At 47.6% G+C, this 22,505-nt stretch overlaps 1 protein-coding gene across 4 annotated transcripts in view; it reads right to left on the bottom strand.

Annotated features, from left to right (window-relative positions):
- Positions 1 to 22,505, bottom strand: part of UBASH3A (ubiquitin associated and SH3 domain containing A) — a 368,437-nt gene that overhangs the window by 97,616 nt on the left and 248,316 nt on the right. For all 4 annotated transcript variants that reach the window (XR_011283382.1, XM_069635649.1, XM_069635648.1 and 1 more), the window contains exon 8: positions 7,214 to 7,322. Coding sequence is in view for 3 of the 4 variants with exons in the window: in XM_069635649.1 (XP_069491750.1) it covers positions 7,214 to 7,322 (109 nt within the window). In the remaining variant the exon portion in view is untranslated. The remainder of the gene's footprint in view (positions 1 to 7,213; positions 7,323 to 22,505) is intronic.

Genomic DNA, 22,505 nt, shown 5'->3' with positions numbered 1-22,505 from the left:
ATCTTACTCCTCTTTTGAATGCCTCGTCTGCAGGCGCGGGGTCTCTCCTACTCTTTCACTCACCTTTACTACCATCTACAGGCCGCCCCTGGCCCTATCTCTCCTTTCCTCTCTAAATGGGCCAACCCCACCTCCTCCCTCCTGACCTCCTCCCTCCTGACCTCTTCTTCCAAACTCCTCCTCCTTGGGGACTTCAATATCCACCTCGACTCTCCTGACTCAGCCACCTCACAGTTCCGTGACCTCTGTGACTCCCTCTCTCTCTCACTATTTTTCCTTCCGGTCCGACTCACACAGCCGGACACACTCTGGATGCCTTCATCTCTGAGGACATCCCTATCTCTACCTCGTTCAGCCACCCCTCTCTCCTGGTCCAACCACTCTCTCCTCCCACTTGGGGCCCTTGGCCCTCGGTCTGAGCCACCCCCTGCACTGCCAGCCTCCTCTGCTGTCATTGGAACAATGAAGGGAGTGTCAGTCGCTGCTTTTGCCTCCACTTTCATTCCATCTCTCACCCCTTCCTTTGACTCTCCCTCTAACTCTGTCCTTGCTAACCTTCACCTCTCCATCTCTAACACCCTGGATGTTCTCGCTCCTGTCATGAAGATCCACCTAAAACCTGCCTCCAAGTGCAATGGCTGGTCTGACTCTGATCTATCATCTCTGAAATGTAAGTGCAGAGTTGCTGAACGGAAGTGGCAGACCTCGGGTTCATCCTCTGACAAACTGGCCTGTCCTGCTCCAAAGGCAATGTCGTTTCTCTATCTGCACCAAGAAGAGGGCCCACATCCAAGCCCACACCTCTGGAGCCACTAACAACATGGCTGAACATTTCAAAATCTGCAAGGAACTCGCCAATCCAAATACAGTCTCTACCTCTCTCCTCCCTTCCCAGGCTCTCTGCACCGCTTTGGCCTCCCATTTCTCATCTAAAACTCAGGACATCCTGTCCTCGCTTTCCATCCCCCTACCTTCACTTCCGCTACCGCTCCGCTTCCTACCTTGGCTCCACTCTCTCAACCCCTGCACTATCCCTCCTCCTGCCCATGGCACTTGATGAGGTCTCTAAAGATGTGTGCTCTATGAAGGCTCCCCTGCTTTTTTAGAACCGTTAAAGACAATATCTGCTCTCTCACCCCAGCTCTTGCCAATTTCTGCAACCACTCCTTCACCACTGGCTCTTTCCCGCTATCCCCCAAGCCCTCCCTTACGCACCCTCACCTAAAAAAGCCATCTGCTGAGCCCTCCCACCTGGCTAACTATCGCCCTATCTCCACCACCCCTTCCTGGCTAAACTCTTGGAAATGTAGGTCCTCCGCCAACTGAACCTTCATACTGAACCTGTTGGTTGCCTCCATGACCATCAATCTGGATTCCGGGAATCCAGAAGCAAGGAAACTGCCCTCCTCAGCACCCGTGAAGACCTGCTCACTAATCCTTACACAGCTTTACAATCACACCTTTGCTGGTTGTCTCTATGTCCCTCTGTCTATTAAAGGGCGTGTACCTAGAACTGGATTTTACTAGTTCCAATGGCTACATTCTTAGTAACATTAAAGTAATTCTTAAAACAAAATCTCCCATTTCTATCTGTCTGTCTGTCTATCTATCTGTCTGTCTGTCTGTCTATCTATCTATCTATCTATCTATCTATCTATCTATCTATCTATCTATCTGTCTATCAATATACCCATATATCTACCTATCTAACTTTTATGGCACAATGTGACTTAGAATGTAGTCTTTGAATCTGGGAGATATTTACAAACACATGTTCGTATTGCAATATTACATATATTACAATAATAATTGCTTCAGCATTAGGGGCCAATTTTCTGGTTCACAAAATATCCATTTGGTCTCAATAACATCGAGAGTGCTATGCTATATCAATCAGATATTTTCAATGGCCTAGCGTTGCAGCGATATACACGTCATTATAGCACGCCGCATCATCACATCAGTGTCATGATGTCATTGCATAAAATGATGGAACATGACAGGTTTAATGGCAGCCATTTTGCCAGGAAGAACAGGACCTTACCGTTTATGCCGGTTATGCCGATGGAATAGTCGCGGTTTCCAATACTAGATGCTCTATGAAAATAAGGCAAGACGGATAGATTCCTCATTGATATAGGCACCTAGCTGAGATATATAATGGATCTAGGGACATGGTAATAACTAAGTTGTTTATATTTCACAGTGACCTGAATACCATCCAGATAGGCACAGAGTTTATTTGGAATCAGGGGATGAGAATCAGAACATTAACCCAGATCATTATGATCATTTGTCCCTCGGAGTCCCTACGAACCTAGTGACACCGTCATTTTTCAAGCTTGTGCTGATAGTTATTTAAGAATAGATGTGTTACATGGACTTGTACATTTCATGTCCTCTGTTTGTGGTTTTTTGTAGGATCCATATCGTTGATGAATGATTACACAGAAGAACCATGAGATGGGGAGGACAGATAAGCAAATACAATTAGAAAGAAGTAATAGCGGGATTCACCTAGGTACTTTTTGTATTTCTCTTTAGATTTATTTAGGTGTGGTGTAAATAATCATGTAAATTAGAGTAACTGATGTCCTTCTTGTTTTATAGGGCCCTGAATATGGAAATGAACACTAGAAAGATGGGAATCTACAGGACTAAAAGACATGAATGGTTCATTTTGGTCCATGATTAGAATCATTCTAGATTACTTTTTGTCCATGGTTGCAATGTATTTCTGAATGATATTATACGATATGGCATTTATAAAGCACCTATACACAAGTGTTTCAAGACGCGACAAGGCAACGGTGGGGGAACAGAGGGAGGACAGAGCCAGCGATCTTACTAGGACAAGTGACATTGAGATCGCGCAAGTGCATGGGAAGGAGGAAGGAGGAAAGTGCGGGGGGAGCGACAGTGCAGTACATGGGATAATAGAATAAATAAACAATAAGTAAAAGTACGGCCAGCAGGTGGCAATTACAAGGGTAAGTGCAGACATCAGGTGTCGAGTGCTGGGAGTGGGACTGTAGGGATACCGAAAACGGTCCCCAAGTGCGTGGGTTGCCAGGAAGGCAGTGCAGGTGAGCGACTGGCGGGGGAGGGGACCTGGACCCGAGATCAGAGGGTGGCCAGGTAACCAGTGCAGTTTCAGATTCACCCAGGAGGTCAGCACCGGAGAGGAGGAGAGAAAGCAGAAGCAAAGAGAAAGGTTTTGAGGTGCTTACGGAACCGGAGATGGTTCTCCTCAACTTTCAGGGCAGCAGGGAGCCTGTTCCAGAGGGAGAGCCCAGCCTAAGAAAGAGATCTGCCACCAACTCGCTGCTTGGAGAAGCGACTGACCCTGAGGGAGTTGGAGGCGGATGAGCTAAATGCTCGAGAAGGAAGATATTTAGGAAGAGAGAGTTGCAGGTATTGCGGCCCCAGGCCCCAGAAGGCTTTGTGGACGATGCAGAGAGTTTTGAACTTAATCCTCGCAGCCTATGTTATGCTTGTCACAGGTTTACCCCTGATGATAACATGTAGGGTCATGTCGATCCAGAATTGTACAGATTCATTCACTTGTATTATGTCCAGAATTAGGGGGTATGTTTACTCACTTGGTGTGGTACCTGTGATGCTGGAAATGCATCGAAGGGACAGGGCCTCCAATTCCTAGTCCTTTACTGCTCTTATCGTGTGTTCTGTCGTGTTTTCCGTGCAGGAGTTCATGTGCGACTCCTGGCGGGGCAGCTCTCTCTCCTTTTGGTTTGGTGAACGGACCCGTGGGATACCCTTATGGCACCCATGGGTAGGGGTAAAACCCTGTGCCCCTAGTGTATGTTTTTGGGCACCTGTGTGTGACCCACAGAGCAAGGTACGGGCTGGTGGCAGCTCCATGCTGAAATGACTGGTGCCCTGAGCGTCCTCCATTTTTGGATGCGCAGGCCCTGTCATTGGAATCGGTAGATTCCTGATGGAGACAAAATGGCCCCCATGGCCTCTTGCCTTCCATCACCTGTTACCCTGATCTTCCCGAAGTCTCGGGAAGCCCTTCCTCTGTCCCTTCCCCCTGACTGGCTGTTGGGTGGAAGTTCCGTATATGGTAGTGTGGGGAAGTGCCTACCAGACTGGCTGGAGCCTTCTCAACGACCGTATGTTGTGGGTACGCCTGTGGGTGGGACCTGGGTGAATGGAGTGTGTGACGAATATACATTCTATGTTATGACTGTCTAGTATCTGGTGTTTGACACAATGGTTGAGACAGCCCTGCCCGAAACCGGTATGAATGCAGTTTGGAGTGTTAAATGGCTCGGTACTTGTCCCAATACACATAACTTGTTGTGAGTGTCTGGAGAGAAGTGAATGGCCTGAATACCTCGTGCACCTGATTGGTTGCCTCCCTGCATGAATGCCCGTAGTCGTGATTGGATGCTTGAGTGCGACCCAGCGGATTGAATGGGAGATCAACAGTATATCTGGGGACCTCTCACTGCTAGGAATCGTGTTCAGAAGCTGAAGTCCGCTACGTCGAGTAACTGGAGTGAAGCTTAACCTTGAGCCCTGCTGGACGAGAAGAATTGCTGTTGCTCTCCTTCGCAATCTGAAAGCTGCGGTGCTTCATGAACTGACCCAGAGTGGACCTGGTAAGGCGCCCTCTTCCCGAGCTACGAGGGACCATCGTGCACAGCTGATCTTTGCCTAAACTCTCTGGTAGACAGACCTTCGACAGGCTGTCGACCCGATACGGGGACTGCTGCGGAACTCAAGGAGAAGCGCCCGGACTGTTGTCTGCCACTGTCGCCGACCGCCGTCGCCAACCGGAGCTGCCGTGCTCTCATTGCCTAAGAACTTCATTGATCCAAGGACGCTCTCGTCCACATCGTCGCCGCTGTATCCTGCTGGAGAAGGCCTGACCGTCGACGCACCGAGGAGCATCCACTGGTGGGTTTCCCACCACCCAAAGACCACAGAGATGCTGACGACTCGACGCCCTTGCTGGGCCACAGTTCTTCAACTCTTTGCGGTCCAGAACTATCGACACCGGGGTGCCCCGCACGCCCCTTCCTTGCAGGACGTTTAAGCTTCCCTGTCAACGAGCACCGCTAGGAACGATGCAGCCACTTCACCGTCGTAGCTCGACCTGTTCTCCGTCGGACGTTCGACGACCCGTAACTCCTGCCTGAAAGGGAGGACACTCAAGAAGGGTAGTCGATTTCCCCGACGTAGAATGCTACAACACTAAGGTACTTTGGGGTTGCAGAACTATTGGGAAGTCTAAGGGTGAACAATATATTGACTGGGCTTGTATCATTCTTCTACAGGTTGCCCAGGTGGGGGGGACCTCCACACAGAGCTGTGTTTTTAGCAGTAGTTACCAGTACTCTGCCTATTGCTCAACCATCCTGCTTTCCTTCCTCTCTCTACTGCTGGTTTCCTCTTTATTTTGATCTGTGTGTCATTCTGACCGTATGCACTTTAATAAGATCGAGTAACGTTAGTGGTACCACTTTAGAACTGTACATATTTACTATTGTTGATTTTCGGAGCACAAAGTGAGTTATCGTGATCATGTATATGACTTTGAATATTAATTACATAAAGACTGTGTTTAACCGATACAGTGTATGGACATTCCTTTGTGGGGGCTTGGGGACTACACTGTACTTGAGAACCAGCCTGCATCACCTCCCGAAAAGCTAGGCCTTGATTGCTTGACTACGTTGCCATAATAGAGAATCTTGGCAGGGGTCTCTGTGCCTCCCCTCTACCATATAGAGACCCCCCCCTCCGGTCTTTACAGTACCTACATCAGGAGCATTAACTAAGGTACAGTAATTGGGAAATCAGTGAATGTAATAAGTAAAGGGTTTGTTTATGAATGCTGATATCCCTCACACTGTGCTTTATTATTGAGGGTGTATAATCCTGTATGAATGCACTAGTAGAACTTTGATAGAATGTGTCTGTTGGTAGAACCTTTTATATTTTTGTATTGAGGATTAATTGAAATAAAACACAATGGGCCTCTTTCTGACCTTGCCGGTATCCTGTCGGCAGAAAACTCACATTCACCAGATGTTAAATCCTCACAAAAGAAGCATTTATTTGAGGGCTCATTTTGTGGACTAATTTAGAAATGTACAATACAGTATATTATTGTTCTCCAAGGTGCCAGTGCTGAATACGTCAGTGTTTACAAAAGGAAAATAATGTAGGATATCTCTGAAACTACACAAAACAAAGCTATTTTTAGCTTACTTCTTGTACTCTTGTCATCCACGTTATGATTGGGAAATCATCACAATACAGAACTCGCTTTCACATAATAAAAAAACAGAGTTGTGATTAGGAAGGATGCATATTACACAAACGCTACAATACTAGTCCAAGATGGCTGCCGAGGCAAAGAAGAGCATGGAACTTAACAGAGTGTCAAGTCCAAACTTGAGGATGTGACGCACATTCACAGGTGCAGCGGCTGCTTTACTGAGTGTATGCAACAGACACTCACTTTTAAATTGCTGCGAAGAATAAAATTGAAGTATATTTTTGCACAGTGAAGTGGAGTGCTGGTGTCCATCTATTTTTAAGGAGAGGCCTGGCAGTGTTGTGTGGATGCTCACTCCTTAGGAAGGCCTCTGCTCTGGAGCTTAAAGGAACGTGTCACGCCCACCCAGTGATCTGACTGGGAACGCCCACTAAATGACCTTGGCTAATCAACTTGCGCATCCTGCTAGTCTGAAATGCACACAGCCGAGCATTTAGTGACCAATGAGAACTTCGTGTGTGTGTGTGAAACTTACACAAATGACCACAGGAGGCTAAGCTTGAAACGGAGCAAACTTACTGCAAGAGGGTTTGAGGACCCCTTTTATAGGCCAGTCAGTACCTGGTGTTCAGCCAGGACCAGCGAATGTCTACCATCCACTGGCACCATCCACTGGTACCATCCACTCTCATAGCTCTCAATCATTTGTCTCGCAACGGCGGGTGAAATCACCCGATTTTGTTTTTGGCGGGTGAGACGCCCATTGGAATGAATGGGCGTGCAGGAGGCTTGGTGGGTGAGTCAGCCCTTTGCAAGGCGGGTGACACCCGCCAAATGCGTTTGAGTTGAGAGCTATGCACTCTCCATAGGTTTATCATGGAATGCCGTGCTGTCATTGGTCTTTCCACAGAGCACGCTCGCTTGCCTCGTCCTTGCTCAGTAGTGGCGCTAAGCACTTACCATCGGCGGTAAGACACCGCTGAATCCAAGACTTCCCAAAGACCTGGTCCACCCGCTCACCATGACGCACCACCAACAGGCGCCTCCTGGCAGGAAGGGAAGGAGTTAACTGCAGGAAGGCAAACAAGAAGAAAAGAGGATGAAGAAAGAGACACAAGGTGAAGTCACAACCACACCGAGTTTACAGCTGCACACATCTCAAAATGGATGAAAGCCCAACAGGAGGTAACTCTTGTTTTTCGCCACAGGAGAGTGCATTTTGGCAGCATTTGGCATGTTTAAGCATGACCTACTATTTTCTGTTGGCTGCATATGCCCTCTTCGGGCCCGTGCTGTTTCACCCCTGCCCCAGGAATTTCATCAGTAATGACAGGTGAGATGTCTAAAAGGTCTTCACACAAGCTGTGCCTCAAACGTGACCAGAGACATCTTGATCTCCAGAAGTTGAGTCTTCCTTTCAAGATCAGACTGCAAGAAAACAGTATCGCTTGGACTCGGGCTGTCCACCTACTCCATGTCCTCACACCAATGGGAATCTGGATTGAGCTGACACCAGTGGCACTCTGTGCCTCCCTCAAGTGCCGGAGTGGGTGTTATCCACGCCTGTGATTCCCTGACTGGCTTCACTCTGGTCTCCCAAGAACATGTCACACTCCTCATGGCCACCTCAGTCGCAATCGTTCTACTTTACTGCTCACCACTTAATGTGGTCGACACAGTCTTTGATACTCTTCCCTTCACCACACCCTCCTGGCTCTGGAGTCTTTAACCTGGACACACAATCCCATTGCACTTCCCTTCTACTGGACCAATTTATCTCCCAATGCACCGCCTCCTAATCTGGACCTTTCTCACAGCTTCAACACGTCGGACTCCTCCAAATTTGAAATGCTCAGTGTTTCTGTTGGGGCCAGACATGCACTAGCTTGAATTTACTGTGTGGTGCTTTGCCACAGGTCATCTCAGGGGCTAGGGCTTGGCATCCAGGGGGGCACACTCGCCTGAAGGACCCAGGCGTGCAGCCATCTACTGTTCCCCTTTGCTTTCTAGGAGACCCCCGTCGGATCATCTATACTCCCAGCTGATCTAGTACCGAGATTGGGGTGTTTGGCTGGAGGCATCTCCCGCCCTGGTGTGGTGGCAGTGATCAGTCACCCACTAGTGGAACTTGCACCCCGGGTTCAACTTATTTATTTATTTATTCATACATTTGTAGAGCACACAAAACCCACAGGCATCAAGGCAACTACCGCTCCCGTTCTTTCTCAGCTTAAAACTTTTTCCTGTAGCCTTGGATTGCCTCTGAACTCTGCTCCTGCGGTAGAGGTGGGAATCTCACAGCGCTGCACCACCTACGGCATACACAAAGTCCTCCCTGAACTCACAACTCTGGACACTGACAAGTCCAGTACTTCACCCCCTTTATCTCCTCTCTTCACTCTCACCTGCGCAAACTCTCACCTGCTCAAACTCTCACCTGCGCAAACTCTCAAAAACGCAAACTCTCACCTACGCAAACTCTCACCTGTGCAAACTCTCACCTGCGCAAACTCTCACTTACGCAAACTCTCACCTACCCACCAAGTCCAGTACTTCACCCCCTTTATCTCCTCTCTTCACTCTCACCTGCACAAACTCTCACCTGCTCAAACTCTCACCTGCGCAAACTCTCAAAAACGCAAACTCTCTCCTACCCACCAAGTCCAGTATTTCACCCCCCTTATCTCCTCTCTTCGCTCTCCCCTGCACAAACTCTCACCTGCGCAAACTCTCACCTGTGCAAACTCTCAAAAACGCAAACTCTCTCCGACCCACCAAGTCCAGTACTTCACCCCCCTTATCTCTTCTCTTTGCTCTCCCCTGCGCAAACTCTCACCTGTGCAAACTCTCACCTGCGCAAACTCTCACCTATGCAAACTCTCCCCTACCCACCAAGTCCAGTACTTCACCCCCCTTATCTCCTCTCTTCGCTCTCACCTGCGCAAACTCTCACCTGCGCAAACTCTCACCTGCGCAAACTCCCACCTGCGCAAACTCTCACCTATGCAAACTCTCCCCTACCCACCAAGTCCAGTACTTCACCCCCCTTATCTCCTCTCTTCGCTCTCACCTGCCAAACTCTCACCTGCGCAAACTCTCACCTGCGCAAACTCTCACCTGCACAAACTCCCACCTGCGCAAACTCTCACCTATGCAAACTCTCCCCTACCCACCAAGTCCAGTACTTCACCCCCCTTATCTCCTCTCATCAGTCTACCCTGCGCAAACTCTCACCTACGCAAACTCTCACCTGCGCAAACTCTAACCTATGCAAACTCTCACCTACCCACTGTTACGATGGATTTTCTATACTCTGGCCTGGTGGACAAATGTACAGAAGGCCAACCTATATAATGACAGGAACAACTCTATGAAGCTATAGCCAAACCAGTTTAGGTACCAGTGACAGGCGGTCTAGGCTAAGTTCTTCAGAGGGGGTGAGCTTGTAAAGGATCCACAATGAGGTCACACAATTGGACTCACAGGTTACACTTAGACAGGATGTATAAAAATACAGTTATTTAATTACGGCCAAAACGCACTGTAGAAAAATGAATACAAGCAGGTAGACCTTTCACACAACACTATCAAACTAAACATATATACATTAATTTGGTTCAAATGCATAATACCAATCAGATACTCCTGCAAAGAAAAGGTTAGACAAGTATTATGCACAAAAGGGTCCACAGAGAGGGTCCCTAGCTAAAATTGTCCAACCCTAATTTGCCAGGGGCCTTGTGCCTTATTGTTCAGGATACAGGTCCACAGAATTTAGGATTCAGGAAAAAATGCAGGTAGGGTCTCTGGGGTCCAGTGTAGGGTTCTTAGGGTTAGGGTTCAAGGTATTCTGATGCTCAAAAGTAGCCCAACAGTCAGAGGTCTTGCATAGGCAAGGTATGGCAAAGCCAAAAGTGTTAGAAATAGGATTATTATAAGCCCATTGACTTATAATGGGAGTATAGGGATAAGTTAAAATCTTTATGACTTATCCAAATTTTCCAACTGAAATCTGCAGTCTTCGATTTTCAGTGGTTGCAGGTTCGAGCTCCACTCCGGTTGGTGTCTTTTGCTGGCACAAGGACTCTCGCTCGAAGAAAGCAAAAACGCTAAATGCAGCACCCCTCTCAGGACTGGACTTGTGTCAGGTAAGCAGTTTTCAGATGGTGCACGCCGTGCACAGCTATATAACAGGACTCAGTAGCCACAGTCGGACTTTCTGGTCTATCTCGGATCCCCTTTCTGCTAGGACTCCGGAAGTCGGCAGAAGGTAGCCTTGTAGTGGCAGCTGAGGGTCCACCAAGTATCATGCCGAACCTCGGTATGGTGACATCACTAGCATGGTAGCCCAAAAACTAAGCTGGTCAGCCACAGGATGGTTCCAGCGCACTTCTGAAGGCTGTCTTTGGCAGGGCATCGAGCAGACATCGGGAATGGATGGTCCCTCCACTCCAAGGGTCGTACCACCTTTGCAGGCCTACTGAAGATCACGAGCAAAACAGGGCTCCACCAGGACTGCAGCAGAAGTTGGTTGCCAGGCCTTCTTCAGTCAGGTTTCAGGTTTCTTCGCAGGTGTCACAGCTGGACAGGATATTTGGCTTTTTCAGGTTTCTCCAGGATCTCTGAAGAATGGGTGCAGGGGTCGTCTTCTTATCCTAAAAGCCAGGCCGCATGTCTTTATTGTGGAGGGTGTTTCCTGCTACTGGGGGCCGTGCACAGCCTTCTTGTGTGGGCCTTGCACTGTGATTAGAGTGTTCAGAGTGAGATTGGAACGTTCAGCGTGGGCGGGAATGGATGATGCCTCCGCACGGAGCAGCGCTGATGGTGCGCTTACTTTATGTACGTTGCCTCCTCCATGTCGTTCTCCTGACACCCAGGCACCGAGAAGGTGGGTGTGACACAAGTCAGCTGGCCTCTGGGGTGCCGGAGGCACAGTGTTGTGGTTCGCAGCCTTCCTCGTGGGCTGTCGGATCATGCCCAAGCACCAGGCAGTGAAGGACACGGTGTGGATCCGCTTAGTCTGCTGCCGTGGGTGGGGGCTGCGGCGGGTTGGTGTCCACTGTCCTCGTCGCCAGTGTGGTGTGTGCGCCCGGGTAAGCAGGCACGCAAGGAGGACACAGACAATGTCTCTCTGGTTTCAGAGCGTAGACTGCCCTTTGCAGGCTTTCTTGCTCCTATTTATTAACTTGCCCACGTGGTGTATACCACGTGGACATTACACCCTGCATACCCGGAACACTGGCTCCTCCGATCCCTCTCCTCTTCCGGTGGGAGTCCCCCAAGGCTCGCTTTGGGTTCAGTGCTTTTTACGCCTTACATATCCACTGTTCTTGTATCTCCTCTTTTCTGCTACTACCCGGATCTTTTTCTTCTTGTCTGTCTCTGACGGATGTACGTGATTCTTTCGTACACGAAAATGTCGAATTTGAAAATGACAAATTCAAAATGCCTGTTCCGAAATAATCACAGACATCACCCCCTGCCTGCTATCCACCCAACCTCCGCCCCCTGCCATCCATACTTACCTCTGCAGCCCACTTACCTGATGCTCCGCTGCAACGTGAGTTCCGCCTCCACATTGAGAGGCAGAACATCCGGCTCAGGGTGCTTTTTTTCCTTCTTTTTTTAAACTTTCTTTGTACCCCGCTTTCCTTTTTAGGGAAGTGGGGGACACCCCTGATCTCCATTATTGTTGAGTATGGAGGGGGGGGACACCCAGCCAACCCTTGCTCCCCTTACTCAATGTTTTTATTTTGGGGTTTTTTCAGTGCGGTATTCGGCATTTTCTCCTACTCTTTTTTTTCTCAATTTTTTTCGATGGATAACTTCTCCGACCACCTTTCCGCCATCGCCACTGGATGGTGCTTCTTTGTCTTATTCTGAACTCCTCGAAGACCGAAGTCATCTGCCACCTCTTACCACCCAGCTCCAATTTCATTTCCCCCTGAGCTCCTCAGACCCTCCCTGAAGGCACACAATGTCAGGAATCTAGATCTCCAGCACTTCATCACCTCTGCAGTCGCTGGTGCCGGGATCCATCCAGATAACCTGACCCTCCTCTCCTACAATATCACTGAATCGCTCATCTTCACGCTGGTCCTCAATTGCCTTGACCGACGCTGAAGTCTCCTCCTGGGGACACCCTCTCTTCTTCTATGCTGCCCTTGAGAAAATCCTCAACTTTGCCACCAGAATCCTGTAAAAATGATCTGGCTCCTCCCGCACCCCTCCCCGCTGCCTTCATGCTGGCTGGCTCTCCAGGCACAACCGGTCCTTCTACAAATGTCTACTTCTTGTCTTCAGGTGCATTCAGCGCCACCTGGCGACCTCTTTGTCTCGCTACTCCCCTCATACCCTTTATTTTAGGAACCTCTATAATGAGCCCATTTCTTGCCCGCCTTGTACACCCTCCCATTACTGATACTTCTCTCTTCTTACCTCCACCTGCTGGCACTTCCTTTTCCCCAACATAAAAAAGTCACTAAAATTCACACAATTCATCCTGGAAGCTCCATCTCTTATAAATTGATAGATCACACACCCTTTCCAAAAGCAGTACCACCTGCGCTTGATGCCCCCCTCTCTACCACCATCACAGTTACTATGATCTACTCGTAGATGCCCCTTACCTCCCTACCCACCGTAAAGGCACGTGGCATGTTTCTTTTGCATCTGGCATATACCCTGTTCAGCTCAATCATCAACAAATCACGTGCCAACTGTTCACTGCTGAAATCTTTTGTAAGGCACCTGCTTCCAGGACTGTCCAATCAATGTGTTTCATAGATCTCGCTGTCGTGCTGGCCTGCAGGCGGATCCGCGGAAGCTCTGCGACTCGGGCACGCAGCACGGTGCCATGGATACTCGTCCTTAGGTGGTTACATTCCATAACTGCTCTTACACCCAACCAGTCTTAGCTTCCTGCCACCTTGCTTTTACTTAGACCAGAATAGAAGAAAGTGGAGCCACAGCCACCTCGGACCATGTACTTTCTATAACTTCAAGCAATGTAAACACAAACCAAGCCTCTGGCGGTAACATACTACCCAAAGCCGGGGGAGAATCACATGACCACTGGCCGATGATGTCATCAGTGGAACCCAAATTATGTTATTCAATGAAAAGATGGCTGGTTAGAAAGAGGAGGAGAGAAGTGGCATGGACACCATCAGAAGTGGAGACTGCTTTCTGAGCGTTGAACCACACTGCGCTTCAACTAGCAGCTTTCTACTAACCCTAACAGAATGGTCACCCCACAGCCTCGTGGGGTGACCATTCTGTGTTACACAAAGAAAGGTAGATCCATGCTCCAATATGTTAAGTTATATGGAGTTTTATTAAGCACTGCGGTCAAACGAAGGTATTATGCTGCTACAAAATGGATGTGTCGCAGGGATCAAGAGCAGCATTGGCCTACGACAAATTGGAAAGCAAGGTTTTGGGCCGCTTCTGGAAAGTCAGTCATTTAGACTCTCTACAGAGGGACGCATGTAAGGGGTTCCAGATTTGTGCCGCCTGTACTCCAAAGGGACGCTGCCTCTGCCTCTCTTTACGATATCTAGGTATGATAATCTTTCTGCCCTTATCAGATCTTAAAAATCGGGTTGATTTATGCAGGCATATGTTATTTGAGAGGGTGTTCGAATTAAGAAGTGGAAGACTTCTAAAAAGCAAGCACTTGCTCTTGAATATAATTCGGCTTTTTACAGGGAGCCATTAAGACCCATGTAGGGAGCTACACAGGTGCTAATGGCGATATGCCCCACAGCGGCAGGCCGACCATGTCGGTAACGGCACCATCGCTCTTGTTAAGAGAGCCTTGCTTCGCTAAGGCCCTTAACTTGGGTGGTGGGTGTAAAGACTGGAGGGGGTAGCTGTACTCCTGCTCTCTATATGGCAGAGTAGAGGCACAGAGCAGCCCAGCCAAGATTCTCTATGCGGTAGCAATGGACGAGCAATCAAGGCTTAAGGTCTCAGGAGGTGATGTGGGCTTGTTCTTAAGTACAGTGTAGTCCCCAATCCCCCAACAAAGATATGTCCATACCCAATGTTAGTGATAACATAGTTCTTTATGTAAATAAGGTTCAGAGATATGTACACAATTCAATAACACAATGTGTACTGTGGTAATTCTAAAATGACAAATATATACAATTTTTATGTGGTACCACACTTAGACTTTAGGTTACTTTAAAATGCATCAACTGCTGGCAGTCATAATGGAGCACACAAATCATGCAGTAAGGTCTATCAGCATAGACAATAGGTAAGAACGCAGGTCAAGGTTAAGCAATGGCAGAATGCTTTCTTCAGAGAGTGATATACAATTCTGAGTGAGGATCCCCCCACCTGGCAACCTGCAATAAAAGTATTAACAAGCCCAGTCCATAAATGAAGTCTTGCTTCCTGGTCAAAAAGTTCAACCACCCCAATGTACCTGCAGTGGAAGAGTTTCTTCGATGGTTCGTCGATGGTGCCCCTCAATGGCAGACGCCCCTTTAAAGCAGGAGTCACTGCGTGTCAAGATCCTCAGAGAAAAGTGGAACACTTACAGTGATGCTGCATCTTCGACATTCGCTGTGCTCTTCGATGATCGATTGGGGAAGTCCTGGGAAGATGTGGCGTGCGGTAAACCTTGATGCAAAGTGTGCGGTGCTGCAAATAAGACTCTGTGATGGATGCAGGCCTGGCAGCGGGCTTTGGGTATCGGGAGTCGCATTTGGCGGTACTCTGGCCTGTCGGTGCTGCATCCGCAGCACGTACCTCGGGATAGCTTCGGCGATAGGGACTCGAGCACGGGCTGGACCTCGGATCTTCACTCCGTCAGTGTTCTCAGGACGTCTTTGTCGGCTTCTGGTGGTGGTAAACCCACCAGCGGACTCTCCTCAGTAGCTGGTGACCTCAACTTTCTCCGGCGGGACAAAGTGGTTGACGGTGATGGCAAGGAAGCCCTATGTAAAATGTCCTTAGGCAAGAGTGGAGCTTTCTCGGCTGAGGGCGTCAAGCAGCAAAGCCTCAAGCTGTCCCCGCTTCTGGGCAACACGAGATGACTGGCTTACAGCAGTCACAGAACTCTTCTGAACCCCAGTCGACGTCAATGGACTTTGATGGCCTCGATGTCCAGGTGCTCTCTTCAGGATTCTCGGCAGACCCCTTCTCCAGACGTCAGACTCACAGAACTGGTTTCCAGGGTGCCTCAATGAAGAACAGCAGTTTTTTCACGATGGCCCCTTGTATCTCGGGAAGAGGTCACCTAGCCAAGTCCTCTCTCGGATCATTCCTCAACACACTCGACAGCTTTTAGATTACTTCGAAGGAAATGCAGCAGGAATCTTCTTCTTCCAGCTGGGCTTCAAGGATGAGCTTCAAGTTTCAACTTTAGCTTCTGAACGAATTGGGAGGTGAGAGGTTCCCAGATATACACATCTGTCCCTCATTCACTCTGGATGAGCCAGGCTCAGTCAGCCAATCACACAGAAGGGCAGTCATGCAGGCAGGCAGGCAATCAGGCTCACAGGCATTCAGGGCATGCACTTCCACCCAGACACCCATACCAAGGAATTTGGATTGGGGCAAGCACCCAGCCTTTCAGCACACCACACTGCATTCATGTCAGGTTCAGGCAGGGCTGTCTCATTCATTGTGTCACACACACAGAAGCCAGACACCCATAACATAGAATGCATATTGGTCACACACTCTATTCACACAGGACCCACCCCAAGGGTGTACCCACAACATACAGTCACTAGGAAGCCTCCAGCCAGTCTGGCCTGGACTTCCCCACAATACCATATATGGTTCTTCCACCCAACAGCCAGTCAGGGGAAGGGACAGAGTCAGGGCTTCCTAGGACTTTGGGAAAACAAGGTAACAGGCAAAAGAAACCAAGAGGCCCCACGGGTCGACTTGTCTCCTATCAGGAATCCACTGATTCCTATGGCAGGTCCTCGGCATTCCCAAAGAGGAGGATGCTCAGAGCTTCTGTCATATCAGCATGAAGCTGCCAGCAGCCCACACCCTGCTCAGTGGGCAACAACCAGGTGGGGAAAAACATACACTAGGGGTACAGGGTTATACCCCCACCCATGGGTGCCACAAGGGTATCCCACGGGTCTCTGTTCAACAGAACCAAAAAGAGGAAGAGCTGCACTACCAGGGGTCCCCACTAGACTCCTGTGCAGAAAATAACACAGAACACACATGATAGGGGAGTACAGGACAAGGACAGGGAGGCCCTATCCCCCCAATGCATTTCCAGCATTACAGCGGGCCGTTACCGACAGGAGCAGCCTGCCTCAAAGTGACATATCACCCCATTAAACCCCACAGATACAGATTCAAAAGTGTGGGGGAAAGGGAGCGTCTGAGAGGAAATAAGACATAGTTGGATTTGTTGAGAATGCTGTTAGAAAGGATGGAATACATTTAAGAACTCATAAATTATAAAGCCTCTCAGAAAGGATTTGATGGACGACCATATCTAACACTGCTGACAGATCCAACAACATCAGAGCGCCGCTTCCATCTTTATCTTCTTTCCCTCTTAGCTGATCTAAGACTGAGATAGTGATACGTTCAGTGCTGCAAAGTGGTGTAAGCCCACCTGAGCATCGTCCAGTAATTCCCAACCCCTGATGAAAGTTTGAATCAAGGTCACTATGACTCTCTCCAGTTGCCTGGATGAAAAAAAAAGGTAATTGGATGATGGGGTGAAAATGGGCCAGTCCAGTAGGATTCAGAGATGGATTTGTTAAGAGAGGTTTGATCACTGAACATTTCAAGGCAGGGGGGAAATCCCAGAAGATAAAGAAGCATTAAAAAGACATAAGATATCCTCTTAAAAAATAGGGCAGAGACCAAGAATCACCCCAGGAGGTGGTGTATCGTGTGGAGAGCCAGGAAATTGGCAGGGGACAGGAGAGGAGAAAGTCCATGTCTATCTAAGTTTCTCAAAGATCAAGTATCTTTTGTGATGATGTGGGCCTTTGTACGAACTGCAAAACGCAAACGTCAAATGGTGGTTGTTCCTGGTTTTCTCAATTATATGTGTAAAGTTCTGGACTAGTTGTTTAGCTAATAATTGTGAAAGAACTATAGGGGTAATGTCTGTCCCACTAAAGATCTCATTAACTGCTGCAAAGACCTTCCTAGATATATTAGGAGGACGTTCAATCTTCTAAAGATAGTCTAATGTCTTTGCCTTTACCATCCCTTTCTCATACTAGAGTTGCTGTGGCCTACATTCTCTATAGTCCTCGCTAGTGTAAGGGCACCACCACCGCCTCTCCAGGTTCCTAACTTTGCATCGTAAGAGATTCCGTTTCAAAAAGGTCCATCTTTTACATTGCTTCTGTGGGGCACGTGCTCTGACCAAAGAAAGCAGGAGAAGTTTATAAATAATTCTTGTGGTGCAGGACTCTACGTCTTGGGGCAACTCATTTGGGTTATCAGTCCAAATTGGGCCGGGGGGGCAGGGGAATAGGGACTAGAATATCTGTTGTTAATTCCTTACAGATAGGGTTCCCAGAAACCAGAGAGAACTCGAGGATTTGGCAGGAGTTTTACTTTCTCTGACTAGGTACCAGGGATTGCAAAAAGGTATTCTAAAAGGATCAAGCCAGGAAAAAGGAAGCAGGGAGCTACCAACAATTTCCAAAGACCAGGTAAAGAGATGGTCCAGGGAGGGACCAACCACTGGTGCCGAGAGACTAAAACCTTGCAAGGAATCAAACAGAAACAAAGCAGACTATAAATCAACATCTGCCACGACTATACATTTCGCATTTTTCAGGAATAAGTCAAGGAGATCTTCCGAAAGTTCATAAAAAAATTACTCTTAGTCTATAAATTAATAATAAATTAACAAAATCAGAAGGCTCACATTGAAGTTGGACAGTGAGCGATTCAGGTGTCGAGATGGTTAGGCTTGACAGTATAGAAATATTTTATTCAGATTTTAAAATGATAGCTAGGTCACCACCCTGTTTGGTGACACAGGGCTCTGATATATTCAGTACTGAAATGATAACCACAGCCACTGTTCATGATCTCAAGTTGAGATTGGATCAAAAAAGGCTGGTGCCATAATCCTGCAAGATCTCTCCGCAGCATCTGATACCATAGACCATCAGACTTTGGAATCAAGGCTGGAGAACCTTGTATTACATGGCACAGTAACTGCGTGGTTAACTTCATTCCTGGGTAATAGACGTCATGAAGTACGCATAGATGATTCTACTTCCCATCAATACACTGTGGGCTGTGGCATACCTCAGGGGTCTGCCTTGTCCCTTCTGCTTTTCAACCTCTATCTGCAGCCCCTAATGGATTTAATAACCAGCTCTGGGATATCTTTTGACAACTATGCAGTTGATACTCACATCATCTTAGATTTCAAACCTTCTGACAGCCTATGGAGTGAAAATGTCAGAAACTGCCTTGCTGCTATCAAATGTTGGTCTGCTGCTACATTTCTGAAAATTAATCCAGCTAAAACTTGGATTTTGATTGTTAACTCCAGCCCATCCCTCTGGAATGCATCTTTCGGGCCCGACAACTCCGGCCAATGTCGAGAAACAGAACAAGATTGATAATGAACTGATATGATATGATATGTGATATGATATGTCATTAATAAGGTGCCTGTACACATGTGTTTCTAGGCGCGACAAGACAAGGAAGGGAAGACAGAGGGAGGACAAGATAACTCCACACACTGGATAACTCTCCACATACTGAATAACTCTCTGCATATTGGAAACTCTCTGCATACTGGATAGCTCTCTGCATACTGGATAACACGCCACATACTGAATAACTCTCCGCATACTGGATAACTCTCTGGGTACTGGATAACTCTCGGCATACTGGATAACACTCCACATACTGGATAACTCTCCGCATACTGGATAACTCTCTGGGTACTGGATAACTCTCTGCATACTGGATAACTCTCCACATACTGGATAACTCTCTGCATACTGTACTGGATAACACTCTGCATACTGGATAACTCTCCGCATACTGGATAACTCTCTGTGTACTGGATAACTCTCCACATACTTGATAACTCTCTGCATACTGAATAACTCTCTGAATACTGGATAACTCTCTGCATACTGGATAACTCTCTGTGTACTGGATAACTCTCCACATACTGGATAACTCTCTGCATACTGGATAACCCTCTGTGTACTAGATAATTCTCCACATACTGGATAACACTCTGCATACTGAATAACTGTCTGCATACTGGATAACTCTCTGCATACTGGATAACTCTCTGTGTACTGGATAACCCTCCACAAACTGGATAACTCTCTGAAAACTGGATAACTCTCTGCATACTGGATAACTCTCTGAATACTGGATAACTCTCTGCATACTGCATAACTCTCTGCATACTGGATAACTCTCTGCATACTGGTTAACTCTTTGCATACAGCTGGGGGCTATCACTAAATCCTGATTCTTCTTTATTGGGGGAAATCAGACATCTGTTGCCTTACCTCACCTTTGCACGCCAGGTTATGGTGATGAATACCTTCACCAAGTTTGGATTACAATAATGATATTTATTTGGGCCTTTCTTCTTTTTCTTTGAAAAGGCTGCAGAGAATTTAGAATACAGCAGCCAAAATACAAATGAAGCTTAAGATACCTGACCATATCACACCTGATCTGCACGCACTTCACTGGCTCCCTGTTTAAAAAAAGAGTTAAGTTCAAGAGCCTAAGCATTGTATTTAAAACCTAAATTCTTCATCTGAAACACCATTTTCACCAAGGTTTCAATGGTCCACGCAGAGGCATGCCCTAAGATCAGGCAATGAAAGATTGGTGCATATCCCCCACCGTTTCAGAATGAGTGAGGGAGGACCTGCATATTTGATACAGGCTGCCAGGCTATAAATGCGATACCTTTGTCCATCCGGAAAGAGATTAACCTTTTGTCGCTTAGGAAGAAACTTGAAACGCATTCATTTAGTACTCCTTAAATTCATATAGCATCCCTTTTCCTCACTTGGTTCTAACTTCTTCCCGCTGACCTGGAATTATCATATTTGTTCTCTTAATCTATAGTGCCAAGATAACAGAGGGTGAACGTTTGCACTTTATAAAACACAAATATCAACTATATCCTCCGTGATCTAGGTTTCTGGTAAAAAAGTAAGTCCAATGTAATAAGTTAGGTCGTGTATTAGGAATCTAATTTTTAACAAACTGTTTATTAAGTTTTGTGCAGAGTCGAATCCCCAAACAACATTACGGATTGGATCAAACATTACTCGTACTCCCCAACCTCCATGCACCTGTACCCATGTGACCGCCTCCCTTCCCTCTTCCTCTGCCCCTTCCCTTTACCTCCTCTCCCTCTCACCCCTGTACCACTGTCCTCCCAGCGTTTCCACTCCTGTTACCGATAGGAATCTATTCTTAACTGCTGGTCATACGTTTATCAATAGACATTGACGTTTATTAGGTTCTCTCTTTGGTGTGATGGGAGCAAGTTTGTGAGGGATCAGGAACAGAGATTTCTCAAACAGTGATTTTGCGAGAGTGGATTAGAATGGTAAAGATTGAACGTTATCAAGCAACATATTATGCCATCCTCCAAAACCTAATGTGAGGAAAACGTACCCAAAACACTGTCTAGTGGTGATGATAGATTGGACAAGCTCATGTACAATATTCCCCCCTCCTCTCTGTGAGAAACCAGAGGGTGTCTCACCTGTTTGTCCCCAGGGATCTCTCTTTCAGGTGGCCAGGGCACGGCCATCGCCTTTGGATCCAGACCCTGGGGGTGGACCAGTGTGGGAGGCTCACCTTGGTGAGGGTTCTTCGGGGAGCTGGGGTGAGGCTGCCAATGGTGAGACATGGTATTCCTCCCTTTTTTCTTTTTCTTCATCTACCTCGTCCTATTTTGAAAGATACTCTGAGGTCCCAACCCCCCCCCTTTTTACACGATCACTGGACCGAGGAAGAGGGTGACTGAGAGTAACAAGACTAACTCTCATACATCGTACTGGACATTTCCTGTTAATCAGGTCAGGTGAAGTCAGTCACTTGACTTCAAGTGCACACACTTGATACCAATTAGCTCTCCAACCATGAATAAAAGGCGACACCTAAAGACACAGGGCGAAGGCAAACCTACTGGAGCAGAGTGACAGACCAAGGGATGAAAGCAGCGTGTCGGAAAACCCAAGAGTTCCCTACTGGAGGTTGTTGCCTCCAAAAGGCCACAAAAGACACGTGGAGAAAGCCAGACCCTGCAAGTGAAGACTACATTGTGTTTCAAGGATGCCAGCGACCCTCCCGGGTGAGCGGCAGAGTTGGGGAGGTGAGGCCAAGCCTGTGGTACTAACCTTGACTCATGAATTGGAATCGGAAAACCAAAAAAAAAAAAGAAACACACACAGTCGGTGAGTTGGCAAGTGACCTGAGAGTCCTGTGTGTGTTAAAGAAAGTTTGAAGTGTCAACAGTATGTAACAAGTGATGGCTGCACGCATGTGGATGAGACGCGTGGAAAGGCAGACCTGTGAATGAACTTTGAAGTAAAAGACAGCTGGGGAATCAGCGATACTGAGTAACAGAGTGGCCCAGAGAAAGGAAGTAGCCCACTCGAAAGTCTCAGTGAAAGGTGCATTGTTTGAAACGATAAAGCAAATGAAGTACAAAAACAAAGTAAGCAGAATTACTTCCTAAAGAATGGGAGAGTGGAAGTTGAAATTTGAACTTTTAGTCGAAGTGTTCCTGCGGAGGTCTGTAAAGAAAGCCACGCACATTCGAAAGTCTTCGACACCCGAAAGTGGTCTGAGCCCAGTTAAGGTAGACCAGAAGTTAAATAAGCTTGGGGAAGGAAGGCCCTTTGCAAGTTTTGTTGAACTTTGTGTTAAAAAGGTCTGAGCCTGACAGAGGGGGCCACGCCCATGTGAACTGTGTTTTAAGTGTTCTGAGCCCAACAGAGGGGGCCCATGTGAACTATGTTTGAAGTGTTCTGAGCCCAACAGAGGGGGACCACGTGAACTGTGTTTGAAGAGGTCTGAGCCTGACAGCGGGGGTCCTATGTGAACTTTGTGCTGAATCAATATTTGAAGGTTTCAAAGAGAGACTTAAACGTGGAAGGCCAGACAGGGCTCGAAACACGTTTTGCAACTGTTTTTTGTACTGAGAACCCGAGCCAGAGTGTGTTATCCTGCCTACAAGGACTGCCTTACTCCGTGTGGTCTAACGTGGGGAGCAGAG

This window comes from Ambystoma mexicanum, chromosome 7p (assembly GCF_040938575.1).
Source record: "Ambystoma mexicanum isolate Mex_15411 chromosome 7p, UKY_AmexF1_1, whole genome shotgun sequence".
Classification (NCBI taxonomy): Eukaryota; Metazoa; Chordata; class Amphibia; order Caudata; family Ambystomatidae; genus Ambystoma; species Ambystoma mexicanum.
The sequence above is the reverse complement of the archived record's forward strand: the minus strand, read 5'-3'. Positions and strand labels throughout refer to the sequence as shown.